General features: G+C 46.0%; 1 protein-coding gene across 3 annotated transcripts in view; it reads left to right on the plus strand.

The window, feature by feature from the left end:
- Positions 1–773: 773 nt before the first annotated feature.
- ABCC5 (ATP binding cassette subfamily C member 5) overlaps positions 774–12585 on the plus strand; it is a 144960-nt gene continuing 133148 nt past the window's right edge. For 2 of the 3 annotated variants that reach the window (XM_038744451.1, XM_038744460.1), the window contains exons 1-2: positions 774–927; positions 3482–3665. In XM_038744451.1, coding sequence (XP_038600379.1) covers positions 3537–3665 — 129 coding nt within the window. In that variant the 5' untranslated portion in view covers positions 774–927; positions 3482–3536. The remainder of the gene's footprint in view (positions 928–3481; positions 3666–12585) is intronic. The other variant, XM_038744468.1, reaches the window with a different exon arrangement.

Below are 12585 nucleotides of genomic sequence, written 5' to 3' on the forward strand. Positions count from 1 at the left end.
CACTGGGGCAGTTCATTGGGTCGCCTTGTAACCCCCCCAGCGCTTAGAACAGTGCTTTGCACATAGTAAGCGCTTAATAAACACCATTATTATTATTATAATGGCCCTGTCCCACATGGGGCTCACAGTCTAAATAGGAGGGAGAACAGGAGGGTCTCGGACCCTCGAAGACCAGAAGAGAGTGTCAGAAACTTCAGGCTTTGGGGAAGGCGGGTGGATACCAGGGCTGCTTAATCGATCTTAAAAATGATCTTAAAAATAGTAATAATAATAATGATGATGGTATTTGTTAAGCACTTACTAGGTGCCAAGCACTGTTCTAAGCACTGGGGGAGATACAAGGTAATCAGGTGGTCCCACGCGGGGCTCACAGGCCTAATCCCCATTTTACAGTTGGGGGAACTGAGGCACAGAGAAGTAGGCGCTTACTATGTGCCAAGCACCGTACTAAGAACTGGGGTAGATCCAAACTAATCAGATGAGACACAGCCCCTGCCCCACGTGGGGCTCACTGACTTAATCCCCATTTTCCAGTTGGAGCAATTAAGGCCCAGAGAAGCGAAGCGGATTTGCCCAAGGTCAGAGAACAGAGAAGTTGCGGTCCTTCGGGTTCCCGGGCCGTTGCCCTTTCTGTTAGGCCGTACCGCTTCTCAGGTTTAATCTGGTTTTAGTTGATGACGTGATGGCCGCTCTCCTCAAATCCAGGGGCAGATGAGCCCTTGGGGCCGTACAGCACAATCTGTCACCGGACAAGGTGACTTCGTTTTTCGGCAGGTGGATCAGCTAGGCTAATTTAGATTGGAGCCCTTAAAGGAAACCAAGCTGCGGAAATCAAGCGGTGCTCCCGTTTTCTCGGCGCTGGGAGAGCAGGCCTCGAGAAAAACGAGTGGATGTCCTGAAGTTAGTCGTGTCGTTATCAGTAGCAGAGTAAGTATGCCTCTTAAAAATGGTAGAGCCGCAAAACTGCCCGCTAGGACCCTCTGCATTTTATTAAAAATGCTTTAACGCCGCCGAACGTTGCTCGTGAAATGCCGTATTAAAGGGTTTGCTTTGTCGGAGCTCGCGAGGGCACGGGGAATGTGTAGGGAAATCACTTTCTGAGCTCCGGGAGGGAGGTGAGTCAGATGAGAACTTCACAGACCAGATCTGGGTTGAGTGGGGTGACTGCTTTAATTTTTCACTTTTTCGAAAAGGAAGGTTAGTGACTCAACCTGAAATTAGGAACGGAACGCGTGGTTAGGGAGTGGTTGAAGGTAAGGCTTTTGAGGGGGAAACTGGAGTGAGACTTGGTTAGTTCAAGATCTAAGCGGTGCAGTGGTCATTCAATCGTATTTAGTACGTGCTTAATACGGTGCTCTGCACACAGTAAGCGCTCAATGAATACGATTGATTTGGGCAACTCACTTCAGTTCTCTGGGCCTCAGTTCCAACTGTAAAATGGGGATGAAGACTGTGAGCCCCGCGTGGGGCAACCTGACCACCTTGTAACGGGGGGAAACTGGAGTGAGACTTTGTTAGTTCAAGATCTAAGCAGTGCAGTGGTCATTCATTCATTCAGTCGTATTTAGTACGTGCTTAGTACAGTGCTCTGCACACAGTAAGCGCTCAATGAATACGATTGATTGATTTGGGCAAGTCACTTCGGTTCTCTGGGCCTCAGTTCCAACTGTAAAATGGGGATGAAGACTGTGAGCCCCGCGGGGGGCAACCTGACCACCTTGTAACCCCCCAGCGCTTAGAACGGTGCTTCATTCATTCATTCATTCCGTCGTATTTATGGTGCGCTTACTGTGGGCAGAGCACTGTACTAAGCGCTTGGGAAGTTGGGAAGCAGCGTGGCTCAGCGGAAGGAGCCCGGGCTTCGAAGTCAGGGGTCATGGGTTCAAATCCCGGCTCTGCCACTTGTCAGCTGTGTGACTTTGGGCAAGTCACTTCACTTCTCTGGGCCTCGGTTACCTCCTCTGAAAATGGGGACTAAGACGGTGAGCCCCACGTGGGACAACCTGGTCACCTTGTAAATTCCCCAGCGCTTAGAACAGTGCTGTGCACATAGTAAGCGCTTAATAAATGCCATCATTATTATTATTATTATTATTTATTGAGTGCTTACTGTGTGCAGAGCACTGTACTAAGCGTTTGGGAAGTACAAGTTAGCAACATATAGAGACGGTCCCTACCCAACAGCGGGCTCACAGTCTAGGAGACTTCAGAGGTCAGAGTATCTGTCTTGATTAGGAGGGTGTTTGCCGTGTAAACTTCCTCCAGTGGAAAATCCCAACAGGACTGGACTTCAGGTTCTCCGATTCCTGCACGACAGGGAAGTCACATCTCACTCTCCCCATTCTCCCCCCTTTTCCTCCGCTTCCCTTCCCCATCGCCCTGACTCAATCCTTTTGCTGTACCCCACTCCCCCTGCCCCGCCCACAGCACTTGTGTATACATGTACATATTTATAATTATAATTCTTTTTATTTTATTAATTATATTTTATTATATTTTATTATTATAAATATAAATAATATATTTATTTTATTATGTGTATATATCCATAATTCTGTTTATAATGATGCTACTGATGCCTGTTTACTTGTTTTGTTTTCTGTCCCCCCTCCGCCCCCAAAGCTGTGAGCCCATTGTGGGCAGGGATCACCTCTCTGTTGCTGAATTGTACTTCCCAAGCACTTAGTACAGTGCTGTGCACACAATAAGCGCTCAGTAAATACAGTTGGATGAATGAATGAATCTTCTGTTGAATTTGTATATGCTTTGGTGTTTTATTTAGGAGAGCTTTAGACCATAGGAGCTTGAAATGTTAGAACCATACAGTGATACTCACAGTAAGATTTTTGTTGTGATTAAGTGTACTGAAAAGTGTAAGTATAACGTGATTGGTTTCTAGAGCCATTTTTAGAGAAGCAGCGTGGAGATGTGAGTCGGAGGACCTGAGTTCTAATCCCGGATCCACTACTTGTCTGCTGTGTGACCTTGGACAAGTCACTTGACTTCTCTGGGCCTCAGTTCCCTCATCTGTAAAACGGGGATGAAGACTGTGAGCCATAAGTGAAACAGGGACTGTGTCCAACCCAATTATCTTATATCTACCCCAATGCTTAGAACAGTGCCCGGTACATAGTAAGCGCTTAACAAATACCACAATTATTATAATTTTCTAGTGCTGTGTTAGGTTCACTAACAGTGTTAAGTTGTAAGGGTAAGGAAGAGGTGCTGTAGCTAGCTGTCGGTTTTTAATCTATTTTTTTTTTTAAATGGTTTTCTTGGCCTGGGCTTGCAGGCTAGGTTGCTTCATGCCCAGCTATTTTTGAACCGAAGGCTGAAGCTCATGTGCTGGAATACAGTTCCTCGTAAAGCTGTTACGTCGCTTCGTGATGGAAAGCTGTATATCCCGGGGCCCGGTTTAACAAATAAATGCTTGACCTTCAATGGATTAATGGATTGTTGTTTTTTTTTTTAACTCTTTCAGAAATTCTGAAGTGCAGCCAAGTTTCCGAGAATCCTGGCACCCTTTCTGGAGAAAGATGAAGTCTATCGACCTAGGAAAAGAATACATAATACCCAGTCCTGGGTATAGAAACGTGAGGGAGAGAGCCGGTTCTCCGGAACAGTGTAAAGAGCCGGGAGAATTGAAGTTCAAGCCGTCACATCCGGTTAGTTTCTCCTTTTTCCTTTTGCTTTTCTTGTCTGTCTGTCTGTTTATGGCCTTGCAAGACTATTTTTCCTTCCCCCCCGGCTCTGGGTCAGCTCATAGATACTATGTAGCCTCGAAGGTCATAGCTAAGACAGTCACTTTTTCTTCTTGGGGAAGAGACCACATCCTTTAGAGCTAGGTTAATAATAATAATAGCGATAATTATCGTATTCGTTAGGCGCTTACTATGTGCCAGGCACTGTTCTAAGCGCTGGGGTGGATACAGGCAAATCGGGCTGGACACAGTTCCTGTCCCACGTGAAGCTCAGAGTCTCCATCCCCATTTTACAGAGGAAGTAACAGGCACAGAGAAGTGAAGTGGTTTTCCCGAGGTCGTACAGCAGACAAGTGGCAGAGCTGGGATTAGAACCCATGACCCTCCCACTCCCAGGCCTGGGCTCTATCCACTATATCATGGGTGCCAGCCTGCCTTAGGGATCAAATTTGTATAGTATACAATTTACAAGTTACAAGTTCGTATTACGAATTGTATTACCATTTACAAATATACAAATTTGTATAGTATTTGAGCGCTTACTCTATGCAGAGCGCTGGACTACGTGCTTGGAAAAGGACAGTGCAACAGAGTTGGCAGACCCAATGCCTGCCCACAAGGAGCATACTGTCTAGTGTCTACAGTCATCATCATCAATCGTATTTATTGAGCGCTTACTATGTGCAGAGCACTGTACTAAGTGCTTACAGTCCTCCCTTGGTGGACTTCTATTGCTTTCTGATTCTGAGTTGCCCAAAGCTGAGCAGGGAAGGGGGTTTCGAAAAGAGGTGTGACTTTCCTTACTAGCTTGTCTTAAAAACAAAAATAAATAAAAAGAATCCTCCAAACATCCCACCTAACTGCGATATGGTGGTGTATACTGGAAAAAGTGAAGAGGGAATCAGGCAGGTCTTACCCCAAAATAGGTTTATTGTAATTACACCCCACTTAATCGCTCTGCAAGTCCCTTCTCTTTCTCGCCCCCCTCTTTGTGACTGTAATAATAATAATCTTTTGGTCGAAAACAAAAAAAAAGCTTGTTGAACATTTTTGTGGTTACTTAATAAAACAGGATCTTGTTGTGCAGTCTAACTTGTTCAAGGCATTTTATGAAATCCTGCGACCGTGCTTTGTTCAGAATATTGAGGACGGGTACACCGAATTTGATCTGAAGCTATCAGGGCTTCTGCAAAGACTAGGAATAAAATAAAGAACACCTGAAACTTGCTCTGTTTTAGAGTTGGATCCCAGTGCTAGGTTTGTATCTTTTAAAGGGTTTGTGAGGCTCCATTGCGTGTTTGTGGGTGTGTGTAGGTCAGTTTTTGTGTGTGTGTGTAGGTTCACTTTGGTGTAGAGGTCACCAAAATCAGGTTCCCTGCCCAACCTGGTGGATTTAAGATCATTAGAGAAGGCAGTTTTCTCCTCCTCTGTATCTGGGGGGCCGTTTCCTTTCAGGAGAATTTAAAATGTCAACGAAAAGTAGGTGAGGAAAAGATTCATGAAAGAGTGAGGACCACATCAATTTTGTTTGGTTTTAACAAAAAAGAAAACTGGGAGCCAGAATTTAAGTGAGGATTCGTTTGTAAAATGGGGATTAAATACCTATTCTCCCGCCCCGTTAGACTGAGCCCCTCGGGGGACGGGGGTTGTATCCAGTCTATTTGCAGCGTATCTGTCTCAGTGCTTAATACAGCTCTTAATGGTGGCATTTATTAAGCGCTTACTATGTGCGAAGCACTGTTCTAAGCACTGGGGAGGTTACAAGGTGATCAGGTTGTCCCTCGGGGGGCTCACAGTCTTAATCCCCATTTTACAAATGAGGTCACTGAGGCGCAGAGAAGTTAAGTGGCTTGCCCAAGGTCACACAGCTGACAAGTGGCGGAGCCGGGATTCGAACCCATGACCTCCGACTCCCAAGCCCGGGCTCTTTTCACTGAGCCACGCTGCTTCTCATGCTCATGCTGCTCTTGGCATGTAGGAAGCCTTTAACAAATACTATTAATTCGTTCATTGTCATAGACTTCTAGACTGTGAGCCCGCTGTTGGGTAGGGACCGTCTCTATATGTTGCCAACTTGTACTTCCCAAGCGCTCAGTACAGTGCTCTGCACGCAGTAAGCGCTCAATAAATATGATTGAATGAATATTTATTGAGCACTTACTATGTGCAGAGCACTGTACTAAGCGCTTGAAAAGTACGGTTTGGCAACAGAGACAGTCCCTACCCAACAGTGGGGTACACTATTATTATTATTATTTAGCCAGTCAACACTGTCCGTGCATTTATTCATATATTCTATATTCATATATTCATAGTACAGTGCTAAGCGCTTAGTACAGTGCTCTGCACACAGTAAGCGCTCAATAAATAAGATTGATTGATTGAGTCTCCGGGCCTCAGTTCCCTCATCTGTAAAATAGGGATGAAGACTGTGAGCCTCCCGTGGGACAACCTGATCACCTTGTAAGGGAAGCAGCGTGGCTCAGTGGAAAGAGCCCGGGCTTTGGAGTCAGAGGTCATGGGTTTGAATCCCGGCTCCGCCACTTGTCAGCTGTGAGACCTTGGGCAAGCCACTTAACTTCTCTGTGCCTCAGTTACCTCATCTGTAAAATGGGATTAAGACTGTGAGCCCCACGTGGGACAACCTGATCACCTTGTATCCCCCCAGCGCTTAGAACAGTGCTTTGCACATAGTAAGCGCTTAATAAATGCCATTATTGTTATTATTATTATTATATTCTGAAAGCCTATAATGGTGTTTTAAGCTCTTACTCTGCACCAGGCACTGTACTAAGCGCTGGGGTAGATGAAAATCAGTCAGGCTGGACACAGTCCCTGTCCCACAGAGGGCTCAGAGTCTTAGTCCCCATTTGACAGATGGGGTAACGGAGGCACAGAGAAGGGAAGTGACTTGCACAGGGTCACACGGCAGATAAGTGGTAGAGCCGGGATTAGAACCCCGGTCCTCTTGACTCCCACGGAAAGCCACGCTGCTTCTAAAGGCCTCAGACTTCCAGGAAATGGATTCCGTGTAAAACACCCGGTTCCTGCGACGCGGCGCCCGGGATATTTGCATGGACGGGAATGTCGGCGCTGATTCTATTTTGTTAGTATGTTTGGTTTTGTTGTCTGTCTCCCCCTTTTAGACTGCGAGCCCACTGTTGGGTAGGGACTGTCTCTATATGTTGCCAACTTGGACTTCCCAAGCGCTTAGTACAGTGCTCTGCACACAGTAAGCGCTCAATAAATGCGATTGATTGATTCTAGCCCGGGCACAGCTGGGGAAGAAGATTTGGCCGCGCAGCCCCCGCAGTTTCTCTTTCCTCATTTTAAATAATGTTCAGTGAATCAGCAGAATTTCAGGGACATTGTTCAGACGGGTGGGAACACCTGACTTCCCAGTCAGTATGGATTTTTTTTTGTAATTTATTTATTCTGAGCCTCTTGACTGCCAGTTCGTCTCTTTAACAGTCAAGACCGTGTAATAACTGCGGTATCTGTTAAGCACTTATTATGAGCGTGGTTTAGTGGACAGAGCCTGGGGTTGGGAGTCAGAGGTTCATTCATTCATTCATTCAATGGTATTTATTGAGCGCTTACTGTGTGCAGAGCACTGGACTAAGCGCTTGGGAAGTACAAGTTGGCAACATCTAGAGACGGTCCCTACCCGACAGCGGGTTCACAGTCTAGAAGGGGGAGACGGAGAACAAAACATGTAGACAGAGGTCATGAGTTCTCCCCCTCCTCCCCCTCTCCATCCCCCGCGCCTTACCTCCTTCCCTTCCCCACAGTACCTGTATATATATGCATATATATACATATAAAAATAATAATAATGGCATTTATTAAGCACTTACTGTGTGCAAAGCACTGTTCTAAGCACTGGGGAGGTTACAAGGCGATCAGATTGTCCCACGGGGGGCTCACGGTCTTCATCCCCATTTTCCTCATGAGGGAACTGAGGCACAGAGAAGTTAAGTGACTTACCCAAGGTCACACAGCTGACAATTGGTGGAGTGGGGATTTGAACCCATGACCTCTGACTCCAAAGCCCAGGCTCTTTCCACTGAGCCACGCTGCTTCTCTGTATATACATATACAGAGTGTATATATCTGTATATCTGTATCAGAGTGTGTGTATATATATACATATATATATTCTAGACTGTGAACCCTTTGTTGGGTAGGGACTGTCTGTATATGTTGCCAACTTGTACTTCCCGAGCGCTTAGTACAGTGCTCTGCGCACAGTAAGTGCTCAATAAATACCATTGAATGAATGAATGAATGTTTGTACGTATTTACTCTATTTTACTTGTACGTATCTTTCTATTTATTCTGTTTTGTTACTATGTTTTGTTTTGTTCTCTGTCACCCCCTTCTAGACTGTGAGCCCACTGTTGAGTGGGGACCGTCTCTATATGTTGCCAATTTGTACTTCCCAAGTGCTTAATACAGTGCCCTGCACACAGTAAGCGCTCAATAAATGCGATTGATTGATTGATGAGTTTTCCCCCTCCTCCCCCTCTCCACCCCCCCGCCTTACCTCCTTCCCTTCCCCACAGCACCTGTATATATGTATAGATGTTTGTACATATTTATTATTCTATTTTACTTGTACATATCTATTCTATTTATTTTATTTTGTTAATATGTTTTGTTGTGTTCTCTGTCTCCCCCTTCTAGACTGTGAGCCCACTGTTGGGTGGGGACCGTCTCTATATGTTGCCAACTTGTACTTCCCAAGTGCTTAGTACAGTGCTCTGCACACAGTAAGCGCTCAATAAATACGATTGATTGGTTGAGTTCTAATTGTAGCTCCGCCACTTGTCAGCTGTGTGACTTTGAGCAAGTCACTTCACTTCTTTGTGCCTCAGCCCCATGTGAAACAACCTGATTACCTTGTATCTACCCAGCATTTAGAACAGTACTTGGCACATAGTAAGCACTTAACAAATACCATTATTATTATTAGTAGTAGTAGTACTAGACTACTCACAGTTTCTAGACTGTTTCTAGTTTCTAGACTGCGAGCCCACTGTCGGGTAGGGACCGTCTCTAGATGTTGCCAACTTGGACTTCCCAAGCGCTTAGTACAGTGCTCTGCACACAGTAAGCGCTCAATAAATACGATTGAATGAATGAATAGCAGTATGTGCCAGCCACTGTACTGAGGGCTGGAGTGGATACAAGCAGATCGGGTTGAACACAGTTCCTGTCCCACAGTCTTCATCTGTGAGCCCCACGCGGGACAACCTGATCACCTTGTATCTATCCCAGCGCTTAGAACAGTGCTTGGCACATAGTAAGTGCTTAACAAATACCATTATTATTATTATTATTATCATCCCCATTTTACAATTGAGGTAACTGAGGCACAGAGAAGTTAAGCGTCTTGCCCAGATTGTCACAGCAGACAAGTGGCGGAGCTGGGATTAGAACCCACGTCCTCTGGCTCCCAGGCCAGCTCTGTTCTGCTTAGAGAAGCAGCATGGCTTAATGCAAAGAGCACGGGGCTTTGGAGTCAGAGGTCATGGGTTCAAATCCCAGCCCCGCCAATTGTCAGCTGTGTGACTTTGGGCAAGTCACTTCACTTCTCTGGGCCTCAGTTACCTCATCTGTAAAATGGGGATTAAGACTGTGAGTCCCCTGTGGGACAACCTGATCACCTTGTAACCTCCCCAGCGCTTAGAACGGTGCTTTGCACATAGTAAGTGCTTAATAAATGCCATTATTATTATAATTATTGGTAGCTGGCTTTTGAGATGCCAAAAGGTGGCTTGTCAAGGCCTGGGGTTTTTTTTCCCTCCGCCTGTGAGGCATGAGAAGCAGCGTGGCTCAGTGGAAAGGGCACAGGCTTTGGAGTCAGAGGTCATGGGTTCAAATCCCAGCCCCACCAACTGTCAGCTGTGTGACTTTGGGCAAGTCACTTAACTTCTCTGTGCCTCAGTTACCTCATCTGTAAAATGGGGATTAAGACTGGGAGCCCCATGTGGGACAACCTGATCACCTTGTATCTCCCCAGCGCTTAGAACAGGGCTGTGCATATAGTAAGCACTTAACAAATACCATTGTTATTATTATTATTATTATTATTATAATCCACAGGATGAGGTGACCCCTGTGGATGGCTTGTTGATTTGATTGTACACAGGTTATCTTTTCTTCCTTTTTTTTTTTCTGGTATCTGTTAAGCGCTGACTATGTACCAGGCACCCTAGTACATGCTGGGGTAGAGACAAGCTAATTATTATCATTATTATTATTATTATTGTTACTGTTGTATTTGTTAAGCTCTTACTATGTGCCAAACACTTTTCTAAGCGCTGGGTTAGATACAAGATAATCAGGTTGTCCCACACGGGGCTCACAGTCTTAATCCCCATTTTGCAGATGAGGGAACTGAGGCCCAGGGAAGTGAAGTGGCTTGCCCAGAGTCACACAGATGACAAGTGGCAGAGCCGGGATTAGAATCAATCAATCAATCATATTTATTGAGCGCTTACTGTGTGCAGAGCACTGTACTAAGGGCTTGGGAAGTCCAAGCTGGCAACATATAGAGACGGTCCCGTCACACAGATGACAAGTGGCAGAGCCGGGATTAGAACCCACAACCTCCGACTCCCAAGCCCGGGCTCTTTCCACTGAGCCCCGCTGCTTCCCACGCTGCTAGTCAGGTTGGACACAGTCCCTGTCCCACCTGGGGCTTACAGTCTTAATCCTCATTTTATGGATGAAGCAGCGAAAGAGCCCGGGCTTTGGAGTCAGAGGTCATGGGTTCAAATCCCGGCTCCGCCAACTGTCAGCTGTGTGACTCAGGGCAAGTCACTTCACTTCTCTGGGCCTCAGTTACCTCATCTGGAAAATGGGGATGAAGGCTGTGAGCCCCCCGTGGGACAACCTGATCACCTTGGAACCTCCCCAGCGCTTAGAACAGTGCTTTGCACATAGTAAGCACTTAACAAATACCATCATCATTATTATTATTATGAGGGAACTGAGACACAGAGAAGCAAAGTGACCTGCCAGAGATTACAGCGGACGAGTAGAGGAGTCGGAATTAGAACCCAGGTTCTTCAGACTCCCAAGCTTATGCCCTATGCACAAGTGCCATCTTTTAGACTGTGAGCCCACTGTTGGGTAGGGACTGTCTCTATATGTTGCCAACTTGGACTTCCCAAGCGCTTAGTACAGTGCTCTGCACACAGTAAGTGCTCAATAAATGCGATTGAAGCTTTGGAGAAAACTGAGGTGCGTTCTGAAGACAGTTTGGAGGAAACTGAATCTTAATGCACAGCCACTGTGAGGCCCACTTCTCCGTGACAAAAAGAATGCACACATTAAACTCACTGTGGGTTTTTTTTTAAAAATTATTTGTTAAGCGCTTACTATGTGCCAGGCACTGTACTAGCGCTAGGGTAGATCCAACCTAATCAAGTTGGTCACAGTCCCTGTCCCACGTAGGGCTCACGGTCTTAATCCCCATTTTACAGATGAGGTACCTGAGGCCCAAAGAATAATAATAATCATGATGGCACTTGTTAAGCATTTACTATGTGCAAAGCACTGTTCTAAGCGCTGGGAAGGATACAAGGTGATCACATCCCACGTGGGGCTCACAGTCTTAATCCCCATTTTACAGATGAGGTAACTGAGACTCAGAGAAGTTAAGTGACTTGTCCAAGGTCACACAGCAGACGTGTAGGGGAGCCGGGATTAGAAAGAAGTGACTTGCCAGGGATGACACAGTAGGCAAGTGGTGGAGGCAGGATCAGAACCCAGGTCCTTCTGACTCTCAGTCTGTTCTCCCCTCTAGACTGGAAGCTCGTTGTGGGCAGAAAATGTGTTTAATAATGGTTGTATTGTACTTTCCCAAGTGCTTAGTACAGTGCCGTGCGCACAGTAAACGTCCAGGTCCTTCTGACTCTCAATCTCTTCTCCCCTCTAGACTGGAAGCTCGTTGTGGGCAGAAAATGTGTTTATTAATTGTTGTATTGTACTTTCCCAAGTGCTTAGTACAGTGCCGTGCGCACAGTAAATGTCCAGGTCCTTCTGACTCTCAATCTCTTCTCCCCTCTAGACTGGAAGCTCGTTGTGGGCAGAAAATGTGTTTATTAATTGTTGTATTGTACTTTCCCAAGTGCTTAGTACAGTGCCGTGCGCACAGTAAACGTCCAGGTCCTTCTGACTCTCAATCTCTTCTCCCCTCTAGACTGGAAGCTCGTTGTGGGCAGAAAATGTGTTTATTAATGGTTGTATTGTACTTTCCCAAGTGCTTAGTACAGTGCCGTGCGCACAGTAAACGTCCAGGTCCTTCTGACTCTCAATCTCTTCTCCCCTCTAGACTGGAAGCTCGTTGTGGGCAGAAAATGTGTTTATTAATAGTTGTATTGTACTTTCCCAAGTGCTTAGTACAGTGCCATGCGCACAGTAAACGTCCAGGTCCTTCTGACTCTCACTCTTTTCTCCCCTCTAGACTGGAAGCTCGTTGTGGACAGAAAATGTGTTTATTAATTGTTGTATTGTACTTTTCTAAGTGCTTAGTACAGTGCCGTGCACACAGTAAACGCCCAGGTCCTTCTGACTCTCAGTCTCTTCTCCCCTCTAGACTGGAAGCTCGTTGTGGGCAGAAAATGTGTTTATTAATTGTTGTATTGTGCTTTCCCAAGTGCTTAATACAGTGCCGTGCGCACAGTAAACGTCCAGTGAAAACCATTCACTCAATCGTATTTATTGAGCGCTTACTGTGTGCAGAGCACTGTACTAAGCGCTTGGGAAGTCCAAGTTGGCAACAGATAGAGAAGGTCCCTACCCAACAACGGGCTCACAGTCTAGAAGGGGGAGACAGACAACACAACAAAACACGTGGCCAGGTGTCAAGTCG

This window comes from Tachyglossus aculeatus, chromosome 1, assembly GCF_015852505.1.
Source record: "Tachyglossus aculeatus isolate mTacAcu1 chromosome 1, mTacAcu1.pri, whole genome shotgun sequence".
NCBI lineage: Eukaryota > Metazoa > Chordata > Mammalia > Monotremata > Tachyglossidae > Tachyglossus > Tachyglossus aculeatus.